At 47.7% G+C, this 17101-nt stretch overlaps 1 protein-coding gene across 1 annotated transcript in view; it reads right to left on the reverse strand.

Moving 5' to 3' along the window:
- Positions 1-1909: 1909 nt before the first annotated feature.
- The window catches only part of LOC105812995 (nodal modulator 1), a gene marked incomplete at its 5' end in the record, with an annotated part of 57009 nt that continues 41817 nt past the window's right edge, over positions 1910-17101 (reverse strand). Inside the window, 7 exons of the mRNA XM_012647556.1 lie at positions 1910-2318; positions 2747-2839; positions 7837-7956; positions 9760-9861; positions 11971-12081; positions 13260-13343; positions 16860-17001. Of these exons, the coding sequence (XP_012503010.1) occupies positions 2187-2318; positions 2747-2839; positions 7837-7956; positions 9760-9861; positions 11971-12081; positions 13260-13343; positions 16860-17001 (784 nt within the window). The remainder of the gene's footprint in view (positions 2319-2746; positions 2840-7836; positions 7957-9759; positions 9862-11970; positions 12082-13259; positions 13344-16859; positions 17002-17101) is intronic.

The following is a 17101-nucleotide window of genomic DNA, read 5'->3' on the forward strand; positions in this document are numbered from 1 at the left end:
AAAACATGAAAACCCAGAAAGGAAGACTGAGGAGAAACCATCGCCCTAGAGCGGCACACTGCCCTGAAACTCTTCGGGGCGGCCTCATCGAGATTTTGTTTGTTTTTATGGTCACTTTAATAGGCAAAAATGTGCAAGCAACAGAGTTCTCCAAGCACCGCCATCTAGCCAGTTATTTTTCCAATTCCTCAGGAAAAAAATCTGTCTCGTAGAACGTTTGCCCCATTCAAAGTCCTCTAACAACATTAACATTTACTTCCCACAGGAAGATCAGAGGAGTTCTGTCCCGAGACTGCCAGAAATTGAAAATTATACACAACAGAACAGGGTCGACTTTCAGGTGGACTCAGAAATGCCCTACAGAAGTTCCCCCAATGCCGGGGGTGACCTGTGGCCAGCGACGGGGAAAGACTGCCACTTAATGGCCACGTCCGGAACTGGACAGAGCATAACTGACATTTAGTTGTATTTTTCACAAGCTCTTCAACCTTCCCCTGTGTCAATAAAATTCCCATTAATGTTTAAAAGGGATGTTTCTGGGTGTCCACTTGGATTACGAGTTAGAAAACACTCCAATGGATTATGCGTCACGCCTGTCCCAGATCGCCAACAGTTCACCTTCCTTCCGCCGTGCACACCCCAAGAGCCGCTAGCTGGGAACACAGCAGCTCTGCGGTGGCCCCCAAGAGCCAGGGAGTCCTCCAGGCTGGCCCTCCGCGTGGGCAGTGGCACCCAGCAGGAACTCCAGTTTCTCCTCTCTATTCCTGGTCCTTCCAGACTCTGCTCAAGCGTCACATCCAGAAAGCTGCCTCAAGCCCTCAGGTGGGATGAGAACTCTGCTCTAGGCTCCTGTGGCCCAAGCTCCCTCCACCTGGAGGCCCTCGGCTCACTGCATTGCTCTTGTTGACTTGCTGGCTTGCCCTCTACCCAGCATGGGTCCTGTACTCTGTGCGGGTGGGCGCCATGTGTCCATCTGTTCATTCCCGAGTGCTTGCGTTCTTCTGTTCCTTACTGAATGCCCACCACATATGTGCCAAGCTCTGGGGACATGAGGAGCAATGTAGACGTGGCCACCCCTCCTTTGTGGTGTCATCTACTCTACTCGTCTTCATGTCCATGCCTATCGTATGTGGCACTCAGTAAGTGTTGGGTGGATGGATGTGTCCCCGCCTTCAATGTAATGTAATTAACGTAATGACTTCCTACAAGAACTAAGTTCCTGCTACTAAAATGCTGCGACTTCCTGTGGATCTCATGCAAATCAGCAGGCTTCAAGCCTCACCCAGCCCACACATGCATCTTGTTTGGCCAGAGTGTGTTGTTTTTTTAAAAATTGAATTTGTCACTAACATTTAAAACTGGGAAGATCTCACATAAAACTTAATCTTTCCGGCTTTGCTAGAAAAATGAATGCGCATTCCTGCAGAGCAGCGGTGGGTCAGGGCTGAGTGGCCACGCCTCCTCTAGACGGCAGGTGGGCAGGTGCTCTGCAATTTGCTACAACTGCCGTCCCGTACTTTTCCACCACTGAAGCCAAAAGTCAGCCGCCTGGGATCATCTCAGCGGCGCTGCCACTTCTCGTGCCCCAGGCCAGGTCACTCAGGACTCTGACCTACCTTATATGCAGCTCAATTTATGACGCCCATGTCATCCAAGAAATACATCTGAGATGAGCTACAACACAAACGAATGGGCACTTTTATTGATGTTTACCTCCTACCACATTCTCCTAGCAGTGGAGACAGGCTGCTGTAGTTCCCAGCAGGGACCTCGCAGTCAAGGGGAAGTTAAGGAAATAGATAAACCCGAAAGGTATTTCGTTATGGAACCAAACGCCACGTTTACTGGAGCTCTTCTTGCAAACGAATGCTAAAGGTTAAGAATGACATTCTCACACCAGCAGCACAGCTTAAATACTTCTTTGACAAAAATAATAATAATAAATTATCTTCGACTCAGAAAATAAATCGTGTGCAGCAGAGTGACAGGAGGGTCCATTCATTGCATTGCACACGGGGCCACATGAAGGGGAGGACAGGTACGGGCTGCTGGGCTGCCAGGGGAACGGGGCCAACAGCACGGGCTGAAGTTAATCCACGCATGCTCTGTGCTTTTATCCCATGGCGGGTGGTGGCCCCTGGCTGCGGCCTGTCCCGAGTGAGACTGCAGCTGCCCCCTCTTCCTCCTCACGTCCGCCTCGTCTTCTGTTTCTTGGCCTGTCTCTTTGCATCTTCCGGGCCGCTGTTGTCAGAGGCCGCCTGGCCAAGAGCTCGGACTCCCTGCAGTCGACTTGTCAACTGCAACAGCAAAGGAATGAGCTGGACAGACAGAGAGAGTGCGAGAGAGAGAGAGTAAGAGAGAGATGACAGGAGAAGACTTTTGCCCACATGGACAGTGGAGTCTCACTTGTCAACACACCTTCTTCTTCAGGCACGGTCTACACTGTGTGCTAACGGGTAGATTCCAGTTCCAATGAGGCAGGACTTTGTACTAGAGGGTCCCAGAGACAGGCTGGCCTCTCTCTGGAAGCAACATATCCCTAGAGGTATTCAGGGGTTTAAGGACTTGGAGAGATGTTACTAGAGGTTTATGGCTTTGAAACAAGGCCTAGGACTGGACTTAAGGCCTTCACAGGCCCTTCTGATCCCAAAATTTGGTGACTTCCATAATGCTGCACAACCTCTGCTGTCACTCCTACAGCTGCAAGGACTCACTCACCCTGAGATGAGGTCTCCGGATGTCCTACCTTGTCATGGTTGTAACCGGCCAACAGAACAAGCAACGTCAGTGGCAGGGCAATGTACGATCCTTGGGCGATGTCTTGCTCAGGCAGCTTCCTCTGCAAACACCAAGCACACCATTACTCCTCACCAAGGTCTCATGTTTCTCCACTACCCACAGGTACACAGCCACAGCCCACCGAGCCTTCCAAACTGGCTGTCCGAGAACAACCAGGGCCCCTTGTGATCCAAATTCTTGCTATCCAAAGGAAGAAACCGAAGCAATTCAGACAAGTTTCACATGAATCCTCTGCTGTCCAAACTCTTGCTACTTGCTTCTGAGACTTAGGAACAAAAAGATTCCAATAACAAGGTACTCCTCACCCTCTGAACATTCACTACCCAAACTGAGAAAATGAAGAGATGCAGAAAACGGGGAGTCCCTGTGGTTGAAAAGTAAATGGGTCTTAGTTTGTTGAGTCTCAGCCATGTGCAGAGACTTTGTCCTACAATCATGTATTGAGAACTCACTGCGCTGGGCCCAGGGCACAGTGACAAGCTAGCCCCAGAGAGTGTACCCTAGTGAGGAAACGAAGCAGAGACTGCTACTAGTATTCCTGTGACCACTCTCCCTTTCTTCCAATAGAAACCCCAACTTTTATCTGGGCCAATCAGAACACAGACATTTTCCAGCCTCCCTTGCAGCTAGGCGTGACCATGGAACTAAATTCTGGCCCACAGCACACGAACAGAAGCGACAGGCGCAACACCCTGGCTGTACCCTGAAAAAGAAATGGTGTGCCTCCCTTCTTGCTGGCTGGACAGCAGTTGGTCAAGTGCACCATTCTGGAGAAGAGCAACAGGAAAGAAGGGGCCTCTACGTCCTCGATACCTTGGAGCTACCACATGATCTCTGGACTGCTTGTTCCTGCACACTGACATGGGATAGAAATATCTTCCTAAAGCTCCTGAAATTTTGGGTTTTAAAATATCAAATGAATATATAACCCAACTAGCCCACTCTTCCCACAAAGGAAACAAATACATTAAATGAGAACCTTCAGATAATGATGTGTGGTACAGGGATGCCCCTTCCAGAAGGTTCACAAGCCCAACCTATATCCATAACAATACGAAGGTGTTGTGTGCCTTTTTCACTCTCACTCTCTCCCAAGCGTACAGTGGGCTTTTCCAGAGGCTCCGTGACGTGATGTCATCGTACTGACAGCTAATGGAATGTGGGGCTTGCGGATTCCTGTGTTTTCAACATCTCGATTTTAATTTCTAATGTGATAAATACAGATAGATAGATTTCATATAAATTCAAGCTCTTTGAGATTCTCAACAATTTCTAACAGTGTAAAGGGGGCCTGAGAATAAAACCTCCGAGAACTGCTAGAGCATCACTGGGGGGGGCCATGGTACCTACTGAGGCGGGACAGCTGCCCTTTAATAAATGGAAGAATAAGGGCAGGAACAGATTTCTGTCTCCAGCTATATTTTTTGACATGTCTTAGGATCCATCCCATTTTCCACTGAAGTAAACATTTCATTAAAAGTTTACTCCAGTGGGAATCAGTAGAGTGATGATGAGTCTAGACTCAAGTCCCAAGTCTTAGTAGCTAACTCTGGGCAACCACATGAAGACTCAGTTTATTCAACTATAAAACGGAGGTAACATGAATAGCACGTACTGCAGCAGGATGCTGTGAACATTCAAGGAAATGAGGTATGTGCAATGCTCTGCAATGCATGGAATACTGAGTAAAAAAATGAATTAATGTGGCTGCAGGTAGCTGCATGCAACAAAGGAAAGACCAAAATGAGTATAAAGCCCCCGGCGAGTGTACAATGCTAAACCAGCATCACGTGGAAGGCTCTAGTGTGGTGGAACCACCTGGCTTGAGACAAACCACCTCATTTGAGTCCTGGCTCTGTCGACTAACCCTGGGTAAGTGACTGAGTCTCTCTGAGCTTCTGTGAAAGTGGGAGGAATGGCACTGCCACATAAAGGCTTATGGTGACCCTCAACTCGCGAATGCCTACACAGGCCCTGGCTCTCTTGCCGCCCTGCTTGAAGATCCAACCTCTGGAGGATGTCATTTTTCATCTTCTCAGAAGTGACAGGGACACTCCCGGCAGCAGCCACAAGGCTGGGCTGCTCAGCCACCACCAAGTGGCATCTCAGTGCTCCCACCACTGGCTGTCTGAGTGTGTCCCTGGACCCTGATCGGTCTCCTGCGGTGGGAAGGCCTTGGGAATGTCGCAGCCCGCAGATCAGTGGCCTTCTAAGAGGCCCTCTCCTACTCACTGGGGTCACGACGTGCCTCCACGAAGCGATAAACACGCTCACCTCTCTGGGACTTTCTAAGCAGGTCTCCACTGTTGGGGAACAAGGTAAGTACTTCCTCCTAGGGTTGTCAGGAAAGCTCTCTTCTCCCAGTAAGTCACATCTGCCAGCTCCCTGAGCCTGAGCTGCTCCTCACCGAGCCCCAGAATCAGCAGAAGAGCTTTGCTCAAGTCCTAGCTCTGCGCCACAGGAGCTGGTGACCTTGGGCTGGTCACGTCTCCCCTCTGGGTCCCAACCTTCTCGTCTCTAAATTAGGGATAATTCCGACCAACCTTCCATGCAGGATGGTGTCTAAAAAGCACTAAATGGTAACTGGGTAGAACGTGTAAAAAGATCATTTGGAACCATTCTTCACACCTTCCACCAGGAAAAATTCCAAATGGATAGAGAAATTTAAATGTGAAAAATGAAACCATACCAGTCCCAGAAGAAAACACGACAAATTCCTCTGAAAACTGGGAGTGGGGAAAACCTTCCTAACCATGACTCACAATCCAGAAGCAATAAGAAAAATATCAATACATTTAACATAGAAATAAAATAGACTGTTGCATAAGATAAGTGACAAACTAGGAGAAATGTGTACAATATGTATTGCAGATGAAGGGTTAATATTCCTAATACACAAAGAGCTTCTGAAAAGTGGGAAAAGGCCAAAAATTCCACAGAAAAATAGGTTAAGAAGTAAACAGTTCACAGAAAAGAAAATACAAATGGCCCTTAGCCACATGCAAAGAGAGAAGTGCAAATTGAAACTACACTGAGATAATACCACCTCTCATCTACTAGACTGCAAAAATTGAAAAAGTTGACAACATACTCTGTTGGAGAAAAAGGATATTCATACATTGCTGGTGGGAATGCAAAACAGTGCACTCCCTATGGAGGGAAAGTAACAATTTCAATCAGAATTCCATACGCATTTACCCTTTGATCTAGCAACTCCACTTCTGGGAGTCTGTTCCAAAGATAGACTGACAAACATTCAAAAACATGCGTGCGTAAGGCAATTCATTACAGGGTTATCTGGAATCGCAGAAAGCTAGTAACAACCCAGATGCCCCACCAGGGACTAATTGAATATAGTGCTAAAGTCAATGTGTGTGTTCCCCCAAAATGCACAGGTTGAAACCTAACCCCCAAAGTGAGGGTATTAAGAGGACACCACTTTTAGGAGGTGATTAAGTCCTGAGGGCACAGCCTTCATGAACGGGATCAGTGCCCTATTTATAAAAGGCCTACAGGAGCTGTTTGCCCTTTCCGCCACGTGAGGACACTGCTAGATGGCACCACCTATGAAGCAGAGAGCGAGCCCTCACCAGACACTGAATCTGCTGGTGCCTTGGTCTTGGACTTCCAAGCCTCTAGAACTGTAAGAAATAAATGTGTGTTGTTTATCAATTACCTCGTCTAAGATATTTTGTTATAGCAGCCTGAATGGACTAAGACATATGGTATCATCCACGTAAAAAAATACTATTCAGTTATAAAAAAGGAATAAGGAATATCTAAATATATTGTTCCACATACAGTTACCTTTTTAAAAAATATAAAAATAAAATTCTTACTCTTTCCACTAAAAAGGCCTAGAAACAATGACCACCACAGTACCTATGAGGCCAGATTTTTGGGGTTTTTTTGTTTTTTTTTTGAGACAGAGTCTCACTCTGTTGCCCGGGCTAGAGTGAGTGCCGTGGCGTCAGCCTAGCTCACGGCAACCTCACACTCCTGGGCTCAAGCGATCCTCCTGCCTCAGCCTCCCGAGTAGCTGGGACTACAGGCATGCGCCACCATGCCCGGCTAATTTTTTCTATATATTTTTAGCTGTCCGATTTATTTCTTTCTATTTTTGGTAGAGACGGGGTCTCGCTCTTGCCCAGGCTGGTCTCGAACTCCTGAGCTCAAACAATCCGCCCGCCTCGGCCTCCCAGAGAGCTAGGATTACAGGCGTGAGCCACCGCGGCCGGCCTAGATTTTTGTTTTTTAATGCAGATTTCTGGGTTCTCCATTCACCCCCTACCAAGTTCAGAATCAGCAGTCCTGAGTTTGGGCCCCGGATCTGGTTTCTGTGGTTGTTGCTGATGCATCTGTTCAACCCTCAGGTGATTCCACTGCAGCTGAGCTTTGAGAATCACGGATCTGAACAATTTCCTCACGAATGTGAAAGACGTGTATGTTTTGTTTATTCTGTTGTTGTTTATAGTCTGCTGGATACAAGATCCAGTAAGGGCCACATATTGCAATAAATTAAGTGATATATTACGTTTCTTTTAACCTACAGGTATCCTGTCCATGTGGTTTTTTTCTCTTACAATTTATCTGTCAAACGAATCAGGCTCCAGGTGGTTGTTCTGCGTCCCTGTGGTGTCACTTACAGGCTCCTGTGTCCTCTGTGTTCCCAGTAAATTGGACGTTGATTCTAAAGATTTCAGCAGGTCAGGCTGCATGTGCCTCCTGATGGAGACACGTGAGACCACCCATCCCGGGGTAGCAGTGTCCCTCCTTCCCCAAAATCACTCCTGAGTCGCCAATCTAAACAATTATACCCTTCCCGTCACCAGTTTCCTCCTCGAAGGGAATGGCAGGCATCACTGCTCAGAAAGTTAAAAAGCATCTCGGGAAATGCTGAATCCAGAATGGGAAAGTGAGCCAATCCGGGAGCCCTTTCAATAGCTGCCCTCGCCTGGGGCCTGCAGCACAGGTTGTGTGGGCTTGCCTTCTCTCACCACCCCATGGATTTTTTTTTTAACTCCACCTTTTACTTACCGTGGGATTAAAAATCAAGGTGATGTGCTTATGGTAGCCCACTGCGGTGAAAGAAACTTGAGGCAAGACGTAGTCATACTGGGATCTGGGGAGTGTAGAGTCCAGAAGCACAACGTAATTCTGCGCACACGTAACAAGGAGTTAGTTTTGTGAAGCACAGCTTTGACAAAGCGAATGATAACTAAAACCTACCGCATGGCTGGGATGTAAAGAACTTTATGTTTTTAAAGAAATCCCCAAGTCTGTACATCCAAACCAAGATTGCTAACTTCAAAGTAGTAACCTCAGTGGGCTAGTCCATCAGTGACGGCCACGGGTCCCCAGTGTCTCAGAGACTGCGTGTTCTGATAGGCTGTCAGGGCCCGTGGCACTTTTTGATGAGCATATTCAATCTCAACGTTACGGTCCTTCGAGGAAATGACTTTATGAAACACGCAAAGTTTTATGAGCCAATTCTGATGAGAGAGGTATGTGATCCAACTGAGGAAGACTGTTTTCAATCCAAAATGAGGCTGACTTCTAAGGGACGATACTTAATTGGCTCATAAGCTGGGCAAGTTCTAAAAATACAACATCCCTGGAATGGTACCAGTGACAGTCACAGCCGTGACACTGCGTCAGGCCCACAGCTGCTTTGCTTTCAACCATGGGCAAGGTCGGGATTATTATCCCGTTTTACAGAGGAGCACAGCACAGCCTGAAGCAGCTGAGTTCACTTGCCCAGGGTCACTCAGCTAGGAAGACAGTCAAGCCTCTATAAAGGCTCTGAACCCAGGTGACATCTGACCTCAAAGCCCAACATGTTTCCAGATTGCTGTGGAAAGTGACTATTTTAAAGGGCAACACCCATCTAGAGAAACGCAGGGAAAAAATTCCACGACAACCTGTTTCATCATCCTACAGCCACTTTACACAGAGAAAGGCCATGGTGTACCATCCCCGGGGCAGCTGGTCAGGGCCAGGAGGGGGAACTTCACACACAGGTTTCACAACCGGCATCCTCCAGCTAAGATTGCCAGAAAAGAACTAAATCCTTTGCAAAGTTTGCTCCCACCACGCCAACTACAATAGTTAGTTCTCTCCAAATATTACAGAACTGATAATGAACATTTTATAATCAGCAAACAATATCCAAAATAATAACTGAAAACTTCCCACTTGTGGGGAGGGAGATGGACATTGAGATTCATAAAACCTGAAGGTCACCAAGAAGAACCTAAAGTGGTCTCCACGAGATGCATTATAATTAAATTGTCAAAGAGAGAATTTTGAAAGCAGCATGAGAAAACTTGTCACATTCAAGGGAACTCCCATCATAAGGCTATCAGTGAACTTCTCAACAGAAACCTTGCATGCAGGCCAGGAAAGAACGGGTGATACATTCAACCTGCTAAGAGTCAGTAATGCCTCCTAACACGGGGCTTTGTTTAAATAAATCACGGTATTTGCTGTATTAACGGACTACTGTCCATAAGTCACATTATAAAAGATTTAATGACAGATTTGTGACATATTCTTCATTGAAGAGCACAGATTACAAAACAATGTACAAAACCACCCCAGCTTTGAATTATTACAATAAATAAATATGTCTATTCTTACTTATACACGTACACACACGTGTATTGAGAAAAGATCCAAAGGATAGCAATCAATACATCAGCAGTGGTTACTTCTGGAATAATGGGATGATGTCGGGTTTTTTTCTTTTTCCCAAAATCTCCTGCCATGAATATGTATTATGTTTGTAAATAGAAAATTAAGAAAAAATAATCCCTACAGAGCCCAACATCCTTTGATTCAGAGAGCACGTGTTCTGTAGAGTGGTATTTGGGAAGAAAATGAGAAAACTGCGTTTCCTGGCACTAAGAAGCAGAATGATGAAACCGAAGGCAGAAGGTAGAGCCGAGCCACGGGCATTACCTCGCCGTCTCTGAGCAGCGGAGGGAAGTGGAAGAAGAGGGACTGGCCAAGGGACACCGTCTGAATCGGGTTGTCGAGGTTTTCGCTTTTGTAAAGCTTTACCTGGAGAGCAGGGAAAACGTAGGACATGCTCTTGAAACTGAAACACGATAAACATTTCATTTCAGACATCCTCAGGACTTTGGGAAACAGGGGTATTTGGAAAAGAAACCGCCCGCCTCTACGGGCTATCCGTCATGCAGGCCTCAGTCATCTGAGACCCTGCTTACGTGCCAGGCACAGAAATGTAAGACTTAAAGTAGATTCTAACTACCTATGCTATCGCTCAAAATAGTACTAATAGTTAATATTATGATGACAATATTAAAGTGAATAGCTTCTAACATGTGTTGAACATGTATCTATAATATGCTAGGTACGTCACACACGTTATCACCAATCCTGACTACAAAACGGGGCACTGCCCCTTTGGAGACTCAGAGAGTCTAAGTCACCTAAGGTCACACAGCCTACACTTGGTGGAGCCTGGGACTCAAGCCACATCACTGAGGGTCTTGCCCACCTTGCACTGCCTTGTCACATGATGTAACCTTAACCCCACAAGTGCTTCAACTCAAAACACGTTCCATTTTGTATTGGCTCTTCAGGTGTTCTCACTGCCATATGTGATGGGGCATGAGGGAGAGTGAGGCGCATGCTGGCTGACAATAAAGGCCGTGAAGATGCCACACTGCACCTGCTACCAGAGACCACGTCCCTAGGACCCATGCCGACACCTTTCCACATAACACACAGTCAAGGGGAGTTCTCCTAAAATAAACGCCACAGACTGGAGGCCTGTGGGTCACATCCGAGACCACATATGCACGTAAGTGCTCTTTCGCCCTTACAGTGTTTTCAGTAAATTTCAATTCACTGACTATATTTAAAAATCAGGGCTGAGCATGGTGGCTCACACCTATAATTCCAACACTTTGGGAGGCTGAGCTGGGAGAATCCCTTGAGGCCAGGAGATTGAGACCAGCCTGAGCAATATAGTGAGACCCCATCTCTATAAAAAGTAAGAAAAATTAGCTGGTTGTGGTGGTGCACACACCTGTAGTCCCAGCTACTAGGGAGGCTGAGGCAGAAGGATCACCTGAGCCCAGGAGTTTGAGATTGCAGTGAGCTATGATCATGCCACTTGCCCTCTAGCCTGGGCAACAGAAAGAAACCCTGTCTCTAAAAAAAATAAAAATTTAAAACAAAACAAACAAACAAAAAAATTCGGTTGTTTTCGTTATTTTTATTTTCCGGTTTTTTTGGAAACTTGGAAGTTGTTCCCACCCTTGGGCCGGATTGCCACGTCGGCACCACCCGGAGGAACTTCGGGTTTTTTCTTTCCCCTCTTCTTCCCCCTCCCCTTGTGAATGGGGCAGGGGTTCACCCATTTCCCCCACACCCTACCCAGCCCTCTGTCCTCTCTGACACCCCCTGCCTGGTCCCCACAGGCACACACACTTGCAACCCTTGGACCGTGGCGAGTTAAAACCCAAGCACACATTCTCACCCAAGCCAAATACTTCACTGTATAAAATGACAAGTGTTCCTTAATAATACACCCCCCAAAGCAATTCATTAACATCTTTGGAGGGATCGCAGGGCATTTTATAAATATTTGTTCATTAGTCACAGATATGGAGGTTCTGCTAGAACTGGAGGAAACCACAGAGGTCACTGTCCAAGATCCAGGTTTTTTATAGAGGAGGAAACCAAGGCACATGCAAATGAAGTAACTGGCCAAGGCAGCTAGGTGAGTAACCACAGGTGACAAGAGTCCCCAGACTGCCCATCTTTCCGGCCACTGCACATCACCTCCACCCTGGACAGAATTTAAAAAGTGACAAGGCTCTCTGCCCTACAGCTGTCTTTCCATGTTAGACTCCAGATTGTATCAATCATTCATCAGGTTTCCACTACAGTCTTTCAGATGATTAACCCCTGGCACAACAGTTACCTGAAACCGGAACACGTTCACTCCAACGATCAGCAATCGCTCTCCCACACACGTGCTGCGATGCAAGTTTCTTAAATCGCAAACTCAATCCCCGCAGGCAGCACTTTGGAGCATCTCCACTGCTAAAGCTAGAGTTAGACTGGCACAAACCTCCCTCCTACTTGTCTCAAAGCCCAACAGAATCCAGTATTTGCATCTTCGAAGGCTGGTCTTACCCATAATGTAGGCAGATACTCAGAGGAAGTAATCACATTTCCACTTAAATCAAATTGATTAATCTGCCGGAAAACTATGATGTTTACATCATCGATGTCATTATTCCCAACCTAGGGAGAAAGAGAGAAGGAACGCTGGTGATGAGGAAGCTGTAGGAGGAACAGCAAATTTCACGTCTGATGTTAAGGGAGCAAAGTTTGCCACTGAAGCGGCCTAAGTCCAAGGTCACAAACTGATGGCCACAGACATATTTTGCTAGACGAGCACAGTATTTTTTTTTTCTAAGTTCTAATTACTTGCCAACATTTTAAAAAGTAAGACATTTCATATACACAGCCAGACTTCCCAGCTTCCCTTGAAGAAAGGATGTTCTTGCCTGGCAGCCACGGGCCGGGCAGAGTCACAGCGTCCCCTCGGGCTGAGGTCTGAGCTCACGTTTGTGAGACCCCAGAGGGCCTACTTCCCCCACACCTGCCTGGCCACGGTCCCCATTTCTGCTGGTGACCATGGCCTAAGTTACCACAGCAAGGAAATACGAAACTGGAAAGCGTTTTGGTGTGAAATGCAGTCATCCCAGCCATTTAAAGTGTTAGATGCCATGAAGACACGGAGAAAATCCACTTCCTACGTCCAAAGTCCTGAAGAGCCCAGCACCCTCCCTCTGAACTCTCACAGTCTTCATGCCTAATGAAGCCACCTAAAGGAAGCCTCCAAAAGGCAGTTCCTCTGGTCCCGCCAAGACCTTTAGTCTTGCCCCCAAGAGTTACTCGTGAGAGAAAAGCCTTACTTCAAATGATTCCTGGGCCACATTCTGTGACCTGGAGGGCGGCCTCTTTAGGGATCAATTTTAGCTAAATCATGACCTTGAATATCTGAAGACTCCCCACCAAATGGGTGGGGAAAGGCCATCTGAACCTAAGAAAACTGGGTGGCCCTGTCACCCATCAAGCCCATGTTCTCTTTATTACCCTCCTTGCTTTGAAATGCTACTTAAGCCTTAAGATCCTCAACTTGCAAAATAATGATCAGAGCTTGCAGGGGGAATGCGGCGGGGAGTGAGGACACAACAGTTCCAATTTCCTTTCTGGATGCGTGACAGCAATCCTGTTCATTAAAATCCCACATAAGATGCTGCTTGTGAAGATGACACTATTCTAAGAGGACCCTTAATTAGGAAATGAAGTTTCCCCGACCACAGAGGAGAAGCAGACAGCCAGAGGGGCACGAAAGGATTTCTGTTGCAGGAAGCAAACAGACTAAGACGCAGCAGCGGCGCAGAAGGCCTCACCTCGATCACCCGGTGGTGGGGCAGCGCCCGCTCAATGTGGTCGTTGCCTTCTGCCTTGAGCTGGACGTGGTACACGCACCCCGGCTGCAGATAAACACAGGAGTCACTTCTCTAGAAGGGGGGCTTGTCGTGCGTGTCACACCCGATCGGAGCCTGGTTTGACTGCGTGTGGTCACCAACACAGGAGCATGTCTGCCCTCTCAGTTCCCAATCTGCGGCCTGTAAACCTTCCTAAGAGTTAAGAGTCCCTTTAAAGGCACCCCTGGGGACGAAACGTCCGAAGTTCCGCAACTCCCTCAATCCCAATTCACATTCGTTTTCTTCTACCCATCAAATTTGGTTGCTTATTTCAAAATTTTGAGGATACAATCAATGCTCTTCCTCTTCTGAAATCTTGTCCGCTGCTCCCTTCCATCCGTATATAAGCCGAGTGATGTCTGGAATGACACTCCCAAATGCTTATAACGAATACTATTTCTGAGAAGTGGGATTTGATGTTTTTCCTTTTTCAAAAAATTTTCTTCTTTATACTTTCTACTCTATTGCTCAAATTTATTGGCATATATCATGTTTGCCAAAAAAGTCATTATTCTAAAAAAAACTTTTAGAACAACCAATTTCTGATCACCAATGGCACAACCAACCCTGTGACCCATTAGGACCTGAAGCACAGGGTGTCCATGTGCATCTAAGAGGAGAAAACTCTAAGATGCAAAAGTTTATTTTAAACTAGCACAGACAGTGGATCATATGGTTCCGGTCACCTAAAACTAGGTATGTTGTGACCATCTCTGATGCAGACAGAACAATCAGAAATGGCATTCAGGTGATAGATTTCGGGTGGTTTTTTCCCTTTCAAAGTCTCGTCCTTTTCTACATGTTACCTGAATTATTTTATAATGAGCTTTTACAAAGACAATAAAGCTATTATTTTTTTTAAAAAAACTATGAGAACAACCAAATTTATGATCACCAATAGACATGCTGATTCATTTTATAGCTCAATTAAAACTGGTAGCATTGGGTTCACTTCAAAATAGCTATTTGCACCTTACAGAGAAAAAGACCCCAGTGGCTGGTTTTGAAGAAAAGGAAAAACAGTAGCACCAGGCCGGGAGAGAAGGCACTGGCCACTCGCTCCAGTGCCGGGGCCTGCCAGGCTCCCACCAGGGCAGCTGCCCCGATGCTAACTGGCTCCAACTCCGCACTCAAGGCCGACAGTCTCGGCGATTCGCCTTCATCCTTTGGCAGCAACATCTAGTGGCGTAGCTTCTCTCCCAAGATGTCTTGACAAGCACACTGCCCGGCAGGGTCCAATGAAGAGACGGGCCTCGGTGCTCATCCTAACTGGGGTCAAAATCCCAAGAAATCTTCAGCAAGGGATCTCTAGCATGCCACCGTCTGGGAGAATGGCAAACTCACATCCAAAACCCCTGCAACGGCTCAAAGGCTGCTCTTTCAGAAGCTGGGGCCTGGCGCAAGGCCTTGTACACGGAAGGCATAGGCTGCCACCAGGGGGCGACTCTAAAAATACTGAAAGTGCGAATGCATTAACACCTGTTGGAGGAGAGGAGGCAGCTGCTGGGAGCATCAACTGAAACGAAATTCTGTCTCAGTGAAGAAGAAAACCATGTCCAGGTAAATTAAAATGTGCTAAGTCAGGGAGTTTAGAAGAACATGTCTGGGCCAGCAAGGCACAGGGAGGAACAAAGGTGACACTGAATTTTCATTCTTGCAACTACAAGTGAAGTAAGCAAAGTACACAAAGAACACATCCAAGGGGAGGGGGAGGCTCCAGCTAAGGTCCGAACAGCCAGGGCAGCCCAGGCCCTTGTCATGCTACTCAGGTTAAACTGAGAAAAGCTGCACACGGCAAAAGTCGGCTCACAGCGCTACCCAGGGAGGGTTTTGTTTGTTTTTGCTTGTTTAACTAAACACTTACAGAGCCAGGGCGCCAGGCGCCGCTCCATGTGTTTCACATGTATTAACTCACGGCCATCCCAAGAGGTAGACATTGTTCTTATCTTCATTTTACAGATGACAAAACAGACAAGGAAAGGATGAAAAACTTGCCTGAATAGCTAAGGAATGACCAGGGCAGGATTCAAACCCTGGCAGACCGAGCAGAAGGGTGTCCTTGCAGGGTAGAAAGGAGGAAATGCAAAGGCCGTGCCTGCTCTCAATGCACAGAACGTGGCTCTCGCGACCTTCCCTCTCCCTGCACCTTGGCCACAGCCGGCAGGAGGAAGTGGTGCAGCCCACCCCCACCTCAGTCTGTCCTCTCTGGAAGCATCGCTGTGAGGGGGGAACCCAGGCCTGGAGGAGAGCACAGAGCATTCTCCTGGGCCTCGGGAACAGGGGTCGCTGTGGCAGCAGCCATGGGGCAGGGACAGCTAGAAGGCAGCACCACCAGTAAGGCGTGTCCAGACTTGTGTGGATGGCAACATGCCTGCCATAGTGATGACTCTGAGAAGCACACAGCAAAAGAGGGGAGCGCCGGGCAGAGCGGGGGATGGGGAGCCCACAGGGTCAGTGCGCGTCCCCCTCTGCCCACTGGACCATCACCTGTATGGATCCCAGGCCTGAGTATGGCCAGGGATGACACGCCTATCCACCTCCTCTGGCTTGAACGCTCCATGAGCACCAAGCAACCCTCCGACCCGACTTCCAGGTTGCCCGATACTGAGAGCGGGGATGCCCTGGGCTCTCAACAGGGGTACTCTTGTCTTGGGAAAGAACGGCATTGCCCCAGCACGAATAAACAAACCGGCAGACCGCTCTGCACTGCAGCCCACGTGATTCGGGCAAACATTCGTGTGACTGGCTCTGGGCTCAACTACGAATGCCCAGTTTGTGCATCTGAAAGGCTGGGGACCAAATTCCAGATCTTGGTGGCCCAGTGGAGCTACCCAACTCACACTCCCTCTCAGATACACGCTATGGTTACACTCGGTCTGCTGAATGAACAAACAAAAACCGAGGAAGAAAGCACCAAATCCTAAGCCAAATGTTGCAATTTAGCAACCAAAAGGACAAAATAAGTTGCTTATGTGGCCTACACAAAGACATTCTGGGTTTCTTTTTTTCTCAATTAGTTGTTAACATTTAAAAATCAGGAGTTTTCACGCAGAAATCTGAATTTCTGACTTTTCTTTCAAGCGATGAGCAACCCTGAGTCTGTCTTCCCACATGGCTACAACGAGCTGGAGCTGAGAAAACAGGCTGTGCCCTTTCCCCGGGCCAGGCCTCGCCGCAGTCTGCACCACTCCCTGCTGCCCACCCAGCCGCCCGGCGTGCACACTCCTCCTCTGCCCCACAGGCATGTGGTTTAAGAGCCCTGGCGTCAGCAAGAACCGCACACCACACACTGCTAGGCAAAAGTCACACCAAACCCAGGGTTTGCAAACTCGATTTTGCCACAGAACCTTGACCCACCCTGTTGAGTAGATGAAAGGCAAACGTGCCAGTTAAAATAGGGATGGGGAAGGTTCCAGAGCCCCACCCTCGGCCCTCTTTCCTACCCCACTCCTGGCAGTGCTGGGATAACACAAGACACTGCTAACTACCCACTAATATTATAAAACGTGTTCCCAGTCTCACCAGCAGTCCACGTAATCTGAACTTGCCCTCTTCATCTGTCACGGTGTCTTCTCCGTAAATGCTACAGTCGTTCTGGCCCACGGCTTCCACCGCAACACCCTGCTCCGGTTCTCCATTTAAAGAAGACACCGTACCATAGCAACTGGTGTGACAAGAAAAGAAACGGAACGTGATATTCTCCTGGTTGTCTGAGCACACAAAGGTCCCAGGCAAAGTGTTCTGCATCTACCAACGGTTACGGG

Source organism: Propithecus coquereli, unplaced genomic scaffold (genome assembly GCF_000956105.1).
Source record: "Propithecus coquereli isolate 6110/MARCELLA unplaced genomic scaffold, Pcoq_1.0 Scaffold27, whole genome shotgun sequence".
NCBI classification, from domain to species: domain Eukaryota; kingdom Metazoa; phylum Chordata; class Mammalia; order Primates; family Indriidae; genus Propithecus; species Propithecus coquereli.